This window comes from Fusarium falciforme, chromosome 5, assembly GCF_026873545.1.
Source record: "Fusarium falciforme chromosome 5, complete sequence".
NCBI lineage: Eukaryota > Fungi > Ascomycota > Sordariomycetes > Hypocreales > Nectriaceae > Fusarium > Fusarium falciforme.
The window spans coordinates 3,993,131-4,005,511 of NC_070548.1; the positions used below are offsets into that span (position 1 = coordinate 3,993,131).

The following is a 12,381-nucleotide window of genomic DNA, read 5'->3' on the forward strand; positions in this document are numbered from 1 at the left end:
GCATCACTTGACCGTGCAGAGCAAATGAAGCCACATCATAATCGTGATATTCTTTGAAATGCTACGTTTCATCAACCCCGAATGACGAAGTGACAGTGAATTGCAGTGCGTCATGAAGGGGAAACCGGACATGGTGTTCATATTGAAAAACATGGTCATGAGGTTGCGATAGTACACTTGTCCAACAAGAAACACATTGTATACCAGACTCGGAAAGAACTTTGCACTAAACTCTCTCCATAGAAATTTCCTTCTTACACCCCTGACATGGGCAGGACTGGATCAGCAACCGTAAAAGGAGCTCCAGTCTTTGCCCTGACTTCATCAATAGTAACATCATCGGCAATTTCAACAAGTGTCAATCCCAATGCAAAGTCTACGTCGAAAACCGCCTGCTGAGAATTAGCTTGGTACTCAAGAGTTGAGGTTCATCTCCACCACTTGCCAACTCGGTGATGATGCGCGACACACACGCCCGGCCTGTGAGAGGAAAAGAACATTGGTTCAAGATCTTGGGATTTCCCTTCTTGTCGGTATGCTCCATGGTGACAATGACCTTTGTCTTGCCCGGGTTGCTGACAAGGTCCATCGCACCGCCAAAACCCTTCACCTTGCCGGGCAGCATCCAGTTGGCCAAATCACCTGTGGCACTGACTTGCATAGCACCCAAGATGGTAACGTCGATACGGCCACTCCTGATCATACCGAAACTTTCGTCGCTGCTAAAGACAGACGCTCCGGGCTTCAACGTGACCGTCTCCTTGCCCGCGTTGATGAGATCAGCATCAGCCTCGTTCTTGTCCTTGGAAGGGTATGGCCCAAGACCAAGGATGCCATTCTCAGACTGGAGTTGGACATCGACTTCGGGTCCAACGAATGAGGCTGCTAGCATAGGCATGCCGATTCCAAGATTGGCGTACATGCCATCTTTGAACTCTTTGGCCGCTCGGCGAACGATGCGTTCTCGTTTTGTGGCCACGTCGCCCTGTCCAAGGGCCTTGGTATCTTGCTCTGCCCACGTGAACTTCTCAACCGATTTCTCTGCCGTGCTCTGAATGACTTTCTTGACGTAAATGCCTGGTAAATGGATCGACTCTGGGGGGATCTCTCCTGGCTCAACGATGTGCTCGGCCTCGACAATAGTCATTTTGGCGTTACGACCCATTGGGCCGTTGAAGTTCTGGGCTGCAAGGCGGAACTGACAATTTCCCAGCTTATCTGCCCTAAAAGCTTTTACAAAGGCATAATCTCCCTCGATGCTGTGTTCAAGAAGATAGGGCTTGCCATTGAACACCTTGACATCTTTGGGGTCAGGGAACTGGGCATTGCCCGAGGACCCTGATGCCTTGTTCCGGGAGGGGAGGTCTCCATTTTGAACGACGGTTCCAACACCAGCAGGCGTATAGAACCCCGGAATACCCTTTCCTCCAGCGGCACAACGTTCTGCAAGGGTTCCCTGGGGCGTAAGTTCCAGTTCGATCTCCCCCGCAAGATACATCTTCTCAAATGTCTTGTTTTCTCCGATGTAAGAAGCAATCATCTTGCGCACTTGCCTACTCTTCAAAAGCTTCCCAAGACCAAAGTCATCAGTTCCAGCGTTGTTAGAAACAGCTGTTAAACCGTTGATATCGGGCTTGTTGAGAACTTCATTGATAAGCGAATCTGGAACGCCGCACAGGCCAAAGCCGCCGCAGAGAAGAGTTGTATCTGGTTTCATATCCCTCAGGGCTTCCGCAGCCGATGGGATGACTTTGTTGATTCCATTGCGAGAAACGGTGATGGAGAATGATCTTCTGAAAAAGGTGTTTGCCCAAGTGGGAATCAGATGTGATGCTCAGAACAGAGGATCGGTAAATTCCGGAGCAAACAAAGAAAATAACGATCCGAAGAGTAGAAAGTTTACTCACATTTAGGGCATATCGTGCAAACGCTTGTGACCGTGCATAAGTTAGTGTCGAAGCCATTGTCTCGGAGTGTTGCTGAGTTTGAAGCAAGAATAGCAATATCGGACCGATTCTAGAGAACTTCTCAAGGATGCCGGATTGAGTAAATACTAGACAAGTATCTCGAGATAGGAACGCGGCATTGCATCTCATTGTATTTAACCAAGATGTTAAATGGGTAACGTGTTTGAACAATGTAACCTATTCGGAACTTATCCGCGGAAGATGGCCGTGGTTAGAACGCCTCTTAGCTGTGGAGTGGTCCACCGAGCACAGCGTTCCAAAGCCTTGAGACTAAGCTTAGAGATAACCGACATGAAGCTTGCAATTCCCCTCATCTACATGGTTCGACAGCTAGTGCAATTCTGCACTGCTGTCCTAAATATCAGCATTGCTTCCCCTATAAGTTGTTTGACCCTGCCAAACGTGAGTTCTAAAATCCGGTCTATGACACAAGCACGGGGTACTAACTTATCGAAATATTGGAATTCTCACTGGGGGGATGCTTGGCTTTACTATTTGTCTCGCGAACCGCGGAGTGTGCTCTGAAAACATCACGCAGGGTATTTTCGATGCTTTTAAAGAGAGTTCTACCCTGTATGAAGATACGGTAGATACCGAAACACCTGATGCTGTGGCGGTCTGTATTCTAGAGGCGGAGGGGGCTAAGATTATGGAAGATACTTGTGGAGCTTGAGTGAAGGTCTGGATCTGTAATGGTAGCCCGACTTTCCGATATAGGGAATAAGTCCTTGTTTACCGAGCAATTACAGACAGCCTCTAATCACGTTAGATCTACCGAGATTAATGCTTGCATAATTAAATTATGATAATCCTGATAAACAGTATTCTCGTATCGTACTAGTGCACCACCCCAGTTGTTTCAGGAGTCAATCGCTTAACCTAATGGCATCATGCCCCTGGTCCATTTTGAAGATAAACATTTCCATTATATTTAAGCAGATGGACGTCACCACTCCAGGTCTCTGTCTTATGTCCATTCGTAAACATGATTCTCTACATTCTTTTTAGTACCTTTTCTCTAGTCCTCGCTGGACAACTTCAATTCTCCAATTTCTCTGACGGGTCCCTAACACCTTTCTCATCATGCAATGTGAAAGGCCCATCTAGAGTTGCAGCTAACAATGGCGTGCTCGATGTTTTCTTCGATGAGAAGCATTATGATGGTACTCGCGATGACCGTGGCGCTGAGCTTTGTGTTTTTAAACCTGGCACCCGCAGAAACGTGGGCCAGATGGCAAAGGAAGGCTGGCAGGGTTTTAGCGTTTACGTCCCCTCGACATCCGCCTCGACTCCCTTCCCAGATGATCGAGAGACGATGATTGCGCAGCAGTTTTGTCCAGGCAGGTGCTCCTCGTGGTGCGGTGGTCTGCGCATTACGAACAACTCTCTTGTTGCTGAACATCGGCCTTCGTGTGGCAGAGCCGAGAGTGGAGTTCTCGCTCAAAACCTCACACGCGACAAGTGGCATGATGTAATCATTCGCATGCGTGTCTCGCGAGAGCAAGATGGGGCTTACGAGGTATGGCTGGATGGAGTCAAGGTCTACAGCAAAATTGGAATCAACGTCGGGTTTGGCACGTGGGATGACGATAAGCTGACCACGAGATGGTATTTCAAAAACGGCATGTACGCCTATGGTGAGTCACTTATTCAAACTTGGGAATCACAGAGGTTTTCCTTTAGGCTTACAGGTCTCTAGATTATGATCAATACACTGGCTTGACTCGAACATTGCACTTCGCCAACATCGCCTGGTATGAAGCTGATGATGGTGAGACTGACGGATATGAAGTCGTCAAGCCAACAGGACAGAAAGGAACGAACCATGTTTGCAGACCATGATGGTGTCCAACGTTCGACAGTGTTGGGAACGTCCTAAGCTGCGATGCTTCCATGTCAATTTTTGCTTGTGTGCTGTAAATGGATGGATTGTGAGTAATATAATAACTGAGGATGTGTTGACTGAATTGAGATACTGGCTTTCGCCCCCCTATGTCCCTTTTTTTTTTCTCTTCCTTTTTTAGTTTAATATTCTTGAATTAGGACTTGTAATATTATAGATATCTTTATTCTTCCAAAATTCTTAGTATATCATAATACATGAAATATTTCTTGGTTACTATAGCTTCGAGACCTGGGCGTGAGCAGGTGATCCTCCAAGACTTGTGTCCTTTTTCAGTCTTTTCTTAACTCATTCACTGGTTCTCCATCCTTGCCCAGCTCGGGACAAATAACCCCACTCTGTTTGGCTCTGTTTCGATGCTTACTCCACGTCAAGCCTATCCAATGTAGGGAGTGCTTTTTTTGCAGGTGTACATGTGGGGATACGAGTCCCAAACGAGCGAGGGTTAGTAAATGCTCCTACAATTAGACACATGACAACTCTGTGTGTATTGAGAGGCTAACAAGTAGATAACTCAGGCTGTTACCCGGCGGCCGTTGGCTTTGCTCATAGTCTCGATCCATACTCAGCAAATTCTTTAGCTTCGTCACTACACCTAAGCACACCATGCCATCGCCTACTCCTGGCTTCAACGATGTAAGGCAGACCCAGAGCCGACATTCGACTATTGACCCCCCGAGCTGACCTTAATACGAGGTTATCATTGTCGGCGCAGGGCCATCTGGACTCCTGCTAGCTCTGATGCTCGCTCAGAGTTCAATCCCTGTTACCCTTCTCGATATGAAGAGCGACCTGGACAAGAACCCACGGGCGACGCACTATCCTGCACCTTCGATGCATGAGCTCAACCGCGCTGGCGTCGGCGATGACCTCCGTGAGCGAGGACTCATGCCAGCTGGCGTCACCTGGCGTAAGCTGGATGGCACGCCCATAGTGACGTTGGATGCCGGGAGTGTGTCTCACGACCCTGACCGCATGGTCTGTCTGCCATTGGATCAACTCGGTGAAATTCTCAGAAAGCATCTCCTCAAGCACCAAAACGTCAATATTCTATTTAACTACAAGGTCACTGGCATCGGCCAGAACGAGGACAAAGCCTAGGTAGTCGCCGAAACTCCTGATGGTGAGAAGAAGCTCAGCGCCGACTATATCGTTGGCTGTGACGGAGCCAACAGTCAGATCCGCCGTTCGCTCTTTGGTGACTCGAGTTCCCGGGCAGGACATCGGACGAACAGATTGTGGCAACAAATGTCGGTCCTCCCAACCACGAGTGTTTCCATACCCCAGGACCGTTGACGCTGACTATTTACGGAGGTGTACTACGACTTTGACCAGTTCAAATGGAATGACTCGAATTTTATTGTGCACCCCGAGCACTACTACATGGCGGCCAAGATCACAAAAGATGGGATGTGGCGAGTGAGTTACGGCGAGCTTCCCGGCCTCACATTTGAGCAACTACGGGAGCGTCAGCCTGCCAAGTTCAGAGACATGCTGCCCGGTCATCCGAGTCCGTCCGACTATAAGCTCGTCAACTTTAGCCCTTACAAGGTCCACCAACGCTTGGTCACCTCTATGCGTCAAGGGCGATTTCTGCTCGCAGCCGATGCCGCGCATCTCTGCAACCCTTTGTAAGACAACTTGTATTTAAGAAGTCGAGGTCCTGATGCTCACCATTCCAATAGTGGCGGCCTGGGCCTTACTGGAGGGATCGTCGATGTTGGTGGGCTCTATGACTGCCTCCGAGGCATCTACGAGCACAAGGCCGATACAACGATTCTGGATAAATACAACGAGATCAGGAGACAAAAGTGGCTGGATGTCATTGACGTAGTTTCGAGTTCCAACTTGCGCAGGTTGTTCGAGTTGGATCCTGAACGAGCTCTCGAGACGGATAGCTTCTTCCAGATGCTCAAGAAAGCCGAGACTGATCCAGCGTGCTCCCAAGAGCTCCAAAATGTGAGTATTGTCATGCTTTTTACTCTATAACGGAATAGCTTGAATACTGACCATGATGCAGGCAGTCAAAGCCATCCAGCATGATTTTACTCAGTACTACAAGTAGGCTTCTTTGCTTTGGCAAAAATCGAGTGCCCAAGCCCAATATCTTAGTATAGAAACAAACCAACCACACCGCATTGTTGGTGCAGTCTGGACTAAATTTTACGTGCCATTCAACCAGAGCTGCCTATTTATTGCATTACCAACTTTCTGCTTCTTTTGTTCTCATGGTGTACGACCATTGAGTGTGGTTGCCTTGTGTTTTTATTTTAAGGGTGTATCTCTTTAAACAAAGAACCACTGCGAATCAATAGCAAAGGGCGTAACCTCGTTGGTAAACTTGGCATTATCTCGTGGCAGGATGACGCTCTGGTGATTGAACTCGATTAAGCTTATTTTAGACCTCGATCAATACATAAATCAACCTTATTTCATATCTAGAAGGCAGATTGAAGCAACCCAGCAAGAGAAATAAAGTTATCAACACATTCAACATATGATTCCTAAATACAATCTATGTAGACTGATTTAACCACCGGTAAACAACCCTTGCATCTTTCCCAGAGTACCTTTCATCCCCCATTGCCTCACTGAATGCTTGCTGTGTAGGTTTGTCCAGGATGGTCCTCGCCCCGACACTCTCGGCCAACTTGGTCCCCATGCCCAATACCTTGGCACACAACTCAATCCTGAATCCTCCCTCGTAGCCCCGGCTACTCGGAACGTTGGCTTGAACCCCCGGGACTGGGTTGCCCTTGCTTGTGACCCAACACTGGCCACCGCTGGCATTGATGACATCGGTGAGCGTCTTGGGGTCAAGCCCGGCTTTCACGCCAATGTTGAGCGCCTCGGATGCGGCCAGAGACGTGATGGCGCTTAGATAGTTGTTGATTATTTTGAACGCTGTGCCCGCACCGACGTCCCCGCACAGAAATATGCCCTCTCGGTTGCCCATGTGCCCCATATACGACTTGGTAATAGGAAATACTTCATGTGACAGCTCCTGCGAGGATGCCCGTTTGATGGTCCAAATAGACCGATTTAACGGCACCAGAACCTGGTAGCATGGTGAAAACTGTGTTCTGGGGTCGTCAGAAAATGTCTAGCTAATGGAGAAGAGATGGGATATTTCTCACTGCTGTCTTAGCCGCTTCGAAGCCGTTGGGAACTACCTTGACTGTCGCCTTGCCCCTTGCCTCGGCTTTGAATCTGTCCAACGCTTCCAGATTTGTGTCGCAGATGAGGAGGGTTTTGTCCGAGCCCAAACCGGCGTGCAGGTTCAGCGCCATTGGGTAGCCCATCACCCCAAGGCCTGAAACAAGGTTAGTTGACTGTACATCTCACAAGTTGGAGGGCGTCTCTGACCAATGAATGCCACCGTGTCTGATGGTGAAGCAGCCATCTTCTTGTTGCTCTTTGGCTATGATAGGTAGTGACTGGCAATGCGGCTTGTTCTCCAGGCGAGGTCGCAATGACCAGCTTGGGGAATGGAAGTACAGAACGATGCAGAGCCTTGTCAAGACAACGCCTCACACCAAATAGCGGTAATTATAACATCTCGGCACCCATTACCCCACACTCGGTGATGGCCTCAACCATGCCGGTGATGGATGTGGGGCGTTGCAGGACCCCGCGGTTGGAATTGATCTGATCGGCCTGTACGATTTCACTAGCTGTATGACGTATCTTGTATATTCATTACTCAGATCTTTGACTGCATTACCTGTAAAACCTTAGCTATGTGGCTACATCTTCACGGCCGCTCTGGCTGGTTCACTTTCAAGAGCAAAGAGTGGTTTAGCGATTGTGTGTTATCAATTGGAAGCTCATGCGGCAAGGAATAAATCCTAATATTGTCCCAGGAGTTATGTTGATCACCCCAATCACAGCGCCCCTGGCCAAAACCTGTGTCGGTTCTTCTCCCTCCACACCTTATCATGCGCCAAGACAACCTCTATCTGGACATTTCCGCTACCCCTGTCCCTCAAGAAACTGGAAATGTTATACAGGGTCGCTCTCGCGGTCTCGGTGTGCACATGGACACTTCTCACCCCTCCCCTGCCGTCGTCGTCGTACATTGCCATATTCTTTTCCCCGCTCAGGATTCTGGGGTCGTGACAGCAGTCGCCGCCTAGATAGAGGTATTTATCTTCTGAGAGACGGGCAAGAAGGTTCACGTGGCCGTAAAGATGGCCTGGGCTGTCAATGACAAACAGACTCCCGTCGCCGAAGAAGTCGAGGGCGTTTGGAAAGACAGACAGCGGTTGCCACGCCCATTGACCGGCCGATTGGGGTAGATTTGCCACACTCTGGGCGGGTGTGTCGGTGTGCTTTGGGGCGAGGGGAGTGTCATTATACTCATTGCTGTGGTGCCTTCTGACTGGTGGCAGTTCAACTGTTCGCAGCCGTGGCAGCTCGTCTTGGTTAACAGTTCGACTGGGTAGAGAGGCCCGGCACCGTTCTTCAGAAGGTCTAGGGTTCCTGATCCCACGATGAAAGTGGCATTGTTGAAGTCGCATGGCGTGCCGACATGGTCCCAGTGGACGTGGCTAAGAATGACAAAGTCAATATCTTTGCCTGGGTCCAGAAGCTGCTGACTGAAGTTCCCGTCCAAATCTCTACTGTCAGTGTTGCCCTTGCGCAGACTGTCAGCGCAGTCTGGGTTTGTTATGATGGGCTGTCTCTGAGCCACATGAGCAAGCTGCATCTCTCGATAGCCAGTCAGGTCGCGTTTCACACCCAGGTCAAAGACAATCCGGGTCGTCTTTTGGTCTGTGAGGGACGGTTGATGCTGTATGAGGAACGAGAGCGAAGGCACCGTTACTCTAAGGCCGGGGTCTGCATCGGTCATGAACAGCCTCTCGGGAAGTGTAATGTGGCCGGCGTCCAAAGCCGAGACCACGACGTAGGCAGGCGTGCCTGAACCTGAGGTGGCAGTCATGGTTGGTTGAGGGATGAGACACGGGATGCTGGCTTGGGTCAATCAGTTTAGAGTATTAGTACGTCAACCGCTTCGAAACCTCACTGTTGGGAGTCCTCTATAACAGTGCAACTTGAATGCCTCTGCCGAATGCGGGGTGAACATACCGAGGGCGTAGATCCTGTGGCCGTTAAAGGGGAACTCCAATGTCTCTCCACATTGTGTGGTGCTGCAAGATCCCCCACGATGCCCCACGCCTTCGGTGGTAGATAACTGATGACCGACTTTCTTCAAGTACCAACCTTGGTCCTCACAAGGTCCAGCAGCCTTCTTTGATCATTAATACTAGGAAAGACGCATTTGCATCCTTTTCCCATTGCCCTGGCTGTTCTGGTAACTAATATCTCTCTCATTAACCTATTCACGTCGTATTGACCAATCAGTCGAGATATCACTCCGTTCTCCTCGTTTAAACAACACAAAAAGCCGCTTTTCGAACGACACTGGACTTGATTACGTCGTCTACCACGATGAGTCAAGACAGCAAACTCGACGCGCTGCACAAGGAACTGTTCGAGCAGGGCCTGAAGATGCGCCGCAGCGTCGTCGGCGACGCCTATGTCGATCGCGCCCTCGCCAACGGGTCCACCGAGTTCTCCAAGCCCGGACAAGAGCTCGTTACAGAGTGGTGCTGGGGATACGCTTGGACACGAGCCGGTCTGGAGAAGAAGCAACGGAGTCTGCTGAATATTGGTATGCTGATGGCTCTTAACCGTGGGCCAGAGCTCGCTGTCCACGTTCGTGGAGCGAGGAACAATGGCCTGACAGAGCTTGAGATCCGGGAAGCGATTCTTCACTGCACTACCTATTGCGGTGTCCCGGCTGGCGTGGAGGCTATGAAGATTGCCGAGAGAGTACTCAACGAGATGAGTGAGACGGGTGAGAAGGCACGGGAGCTTGGGAACAAGGCGGAGTGAAGGCGGGGCCTCCGTATGGTAGCATTAAGAGGTTACTTGATCGTCAGAGTAACGAGAATGTTGAGCCGTGTCATTGCGTTCATACACTGCACCGAGAATGAGAAAAAGGTAACCAGTCTTTGTGCTTAGTCTCTTCTGCTAAAGTATTCCCGAATCTCCAATGTGCCAAATTTGAAGTTAAATATTTGCATCATTTCTACAAGCGTCTATCTATTGCGCGTCAGAATCACCCTCTCCAGACAGCTCCTGCAGAATGGGGCCTGCCACATAAGCCGTTTGTAGGCTCAGTTGGCTTGCAATCTCCAAGACATGTAGAATATCCTGTGGCGTAGCACCATATCCAAGAGCATTTCTCATGTGTAGCTTGAGCCCGCGGATATAGAGGTGGGTAGATGATGCATCAAAAGCACAGTAGATTAGCTCCTTCATCTACACTTGAGTTAGTTTTGATGTGCCTTTTCGTCATTAAGAGTCTCATTCAGAGACCGATTGAGATGAACTCACCTTGGGTGTTAGGTATCCCTTTCTTTCATCTCCTCCGTCGTCTAGACTAGCCCATGGTACACCAGAAAACTCCAAATAAGCCTCGAAGAACTCGGGGTCAAGTCTCATGCCAATACCCTCTTTTCTCAGTGAATTCTCTCTTCAGTTGCAGCTGTCTCGCATCGTATGGCCTGGTGACCTCTTCCAGAAACCTCCCCTCTTCTTTCAGAACCTCTACCAGTACCGGAACCCCGACATTACAAGCATGAATGCCGAGAGTGCTGGTTAGTTCGATAACCTCCATGACTTCGTTCACACTGGCGCCTTCTCTCAATGCAGTCTTGATATGTGTATGGATCCCTGGAGTATAGAGATGTGTCGCGGCGCTGTCAACAGCAAGTGCAACAAAAGCCTGCTCCTTCGGCGATAGAGTGGTTTTCTGATGTGGTACACGAGCCAGGGACAGGCCTGCGATGAAGAATCTTGGATCCAGCGCGAGGATCGATTTCCAACCAGCATGAAAGGCATCCTGTCCTAGTTCGGAGACGAACTTGGCCTTTAAATCTGTTTCCTGCTGACTGGATACCATGATGTCTGGAAGGCCAATGTTGCGTGATCAATGTGGGATGTTGCGTCTGTTGACGATGCGGGAAGCGTACTGTTCCGGTTTGTGCGGGATGGATGATCAGCGCTGAAGAGAGAACGCCCCTTTAAGCAATATACTACTTCCATTGATCGATAAACCGATACTTATAACCGGGAAAAAGGCAGGTGACTATCTGAATGTAGGGTGGGGTGTGTTTCTCCTGTCAAGCATCTCCATGGAAACGGGCATGGCTACTACTACATGCCGTCTCAACAGAACGTGGGGCTCTAAGATACCCCACATACTCACAGCGCATCCCACCTGAAGGTTGGACAGGACAAGCACGGGTAGAGTTAGAGGTGTTCGTGGATCACGTTGGAGTTGTCTCAGGTGAATTGGACACAACTCTCATATTCTGAATAGTTGGATCTGCATGGGAAACGTTCCGCCCAGATCCTCCAAAAGCCCAGCCTGCTGATCAACTCCCCCAAAAACGATGGCTATTCCTGTTGCTGGTTTCCCACTCCATACGCAAAGATAGTCTCAATACCTTTTCGTTCCAATTCCCCAATCCTCTCCATCGTAGCCTTGGCTTTCTCGAGATCGGCATGGATGCAACATGTATGACCTTAGGCATCCTGCCACTGTCCGACCTCTCTTTCGTGACGCATGAGGCGGCGGTCATGGCAGGCATCACCGGCAAGGTAGATCCATTTGGTGTCACTCTCGTTCTCGCTGGTGCGTGCAAGAAGGTTGATGTGACCGGGAAGGTGACCGGGGGCATCGACGATGTAAAGACTTCCATCCCGAAAGATATCCAGGGTTGAGGGTAAGCTGTCAAACTGGCGCCATGGCCCGCGAAAGTTGATGGCTGATTCCTGCGCTTCATCCCGACCTGTGTAGGGTGCCTCTGGATCCGGAATCTGTATAGTTCTATGCGGATCAAGCAGGTCTGGTTCGAAGAATGAATGGCCTCCACGTAGATTTGATGCATCTCCCTGTAGCAAGTCAAGAGAACCATGCCCAACGACGAAGGAGCTGCGGCGAAAGTCGGTCGGCTCGCCGACGTGATCCCAGTGGACCTGGTCTCAAGGTCAGAAACACAGTTAGCCCAAGGGAAGCGGATACAGGGCGTGGTTACGTGAGAGTATATGACATAGTCGACATCGTCCGGCGTCAGCCCGCCCAGCTTGAGGCTCTTGACAACATCAGGATCCGTTGTCAAGGGCTTCCGGGTGGCGATATGACGGCGGATGGGCTCTGAATAGCGGCTCGGGTCCCGACGGACGCCTAGGTCAAAGACGATGCGCGTCGTCTTACCGGTCGTGGGAGGAGCATGCTGGATGAGAAAGCACAGCGACGGGACTGTATTGCGAGCTGTGCTAGACGCTGGGCTCACGAATTGAGTTTCTGGAAGAGTGAAGCGGCCTCCAGAGAGGGCATGAACCTGGACTGTTGAGAGGGCCATGACAGCCTGATGTCGTTTGTTGACGGGTGGCGTGTTGAAGGCCCAAGTGTAAGCTGCTCGGACAGTATGTTAAGCA

The 12,381-nt window shown here is 50.1% G+C and overlaps 4 protein-coding genes and 1 pseudogene across 5 annotated transcripts, besides 1 other annotated feature; 2 read left to right on the forward strand and 3 right to left on the reverse strand.

Annotated features, from left to right (window-relative positions):
- Window positions 1-254: 254 nt before the first annotated feature.
- On the reverse strand, window positions 255-1,717 carry NCS54_00748800 (Succinyl-CoA:3-ketoacid-coenzyme A transferase; the record flags this gene model as incomplete). Its single annotated transcript, XM_053152913.1, has 2 exons — window positions 255-392; window positions 446-1,717. The coding sequence occupies 2 exons, from the start codon at window positions 1,715-1,717 to the stop codon at window positions 255-257; spliced, it is 1,410 nt and encodes a 469-aa protein (XP_053008888.1).
- A 2,759-nt stretch (window positions 1,718-4,476) lies between these two features.
- Window positions 4,477-5,935, forward strand: NCS54_00748900 (FAD-binding-3 domain-containing protein; the record flags this gene model as incomplete). Its single annotated transcript, XM_053152914.1, has 5 exons — window positions 4,477-4,506; window positions 4,567-4,935; window positions 5,185-5,501; window positions 5,556-5,829; window positions 5,891-5,935. The coding sequence occupies 5 exons, from the start codon at window positions 4,477-4,479 to the stop codon at window positions 5,933-5,935; spliced, it is 1,035 nt and encodes a 344-aa protein (XP_053008889.1).
- A 450-nt stretch (window positions 5,936-6,385) lies between these two features.
- NCS54_00749000 (Putative 3-hydroxyisobutyrate dehydrogenase protein) lies at window positions 6,386-8,812 on the reverse strand (the record flags this gene model as incomplete). The annotated part of the gene is made up of 3 exons (XM_053152915.1): window positions 6,386-6,946; window positions 7,008-7,183; window positions 8,230-8,812. The coding sequence occupies 3 exons, from the start codon at window positions 8,810-8,812 to the stop codon at window positions 6,386-6,388; spliced, it is 1,320 nt and encodes a 439-aa protein (XP_053008890.1).
- Window positions 8,813-9,321: 509 nt separating this feature from the next.
- NCS54_00749100 (CMD domain-containing protein) lies at window positions 9,322-9,768 on the forward strand (the record flags this gene model as incomplete). Its single annotated transcript, XM_053152916.1, has 1 exon — window positions 9,322-9,768. One exon carries the CDS (start codon window positions 9,322-9,324, stop codon window positions 9,766-9,768), a length of 447 nt encoding a protein of 148 aa, XP_053008891.1.
- Window positions 9,769-11,466: 1,698 nt separating this feature from the next.
- On the reverse strand, window positions 11,467-12,356 carry NCS54_00749200 (annotated as a pseudogene). The gene is made up of 2 exons: window positions 11,979-12,356; window positions 11,467-11,919 (listed from the first exon to the last, which is right to left on the reverse strand).
- Window positions 11,467-12,356: a sequence feature.
- Window positions 12,357-12,381: the final 25 nt, after the last annotated feature.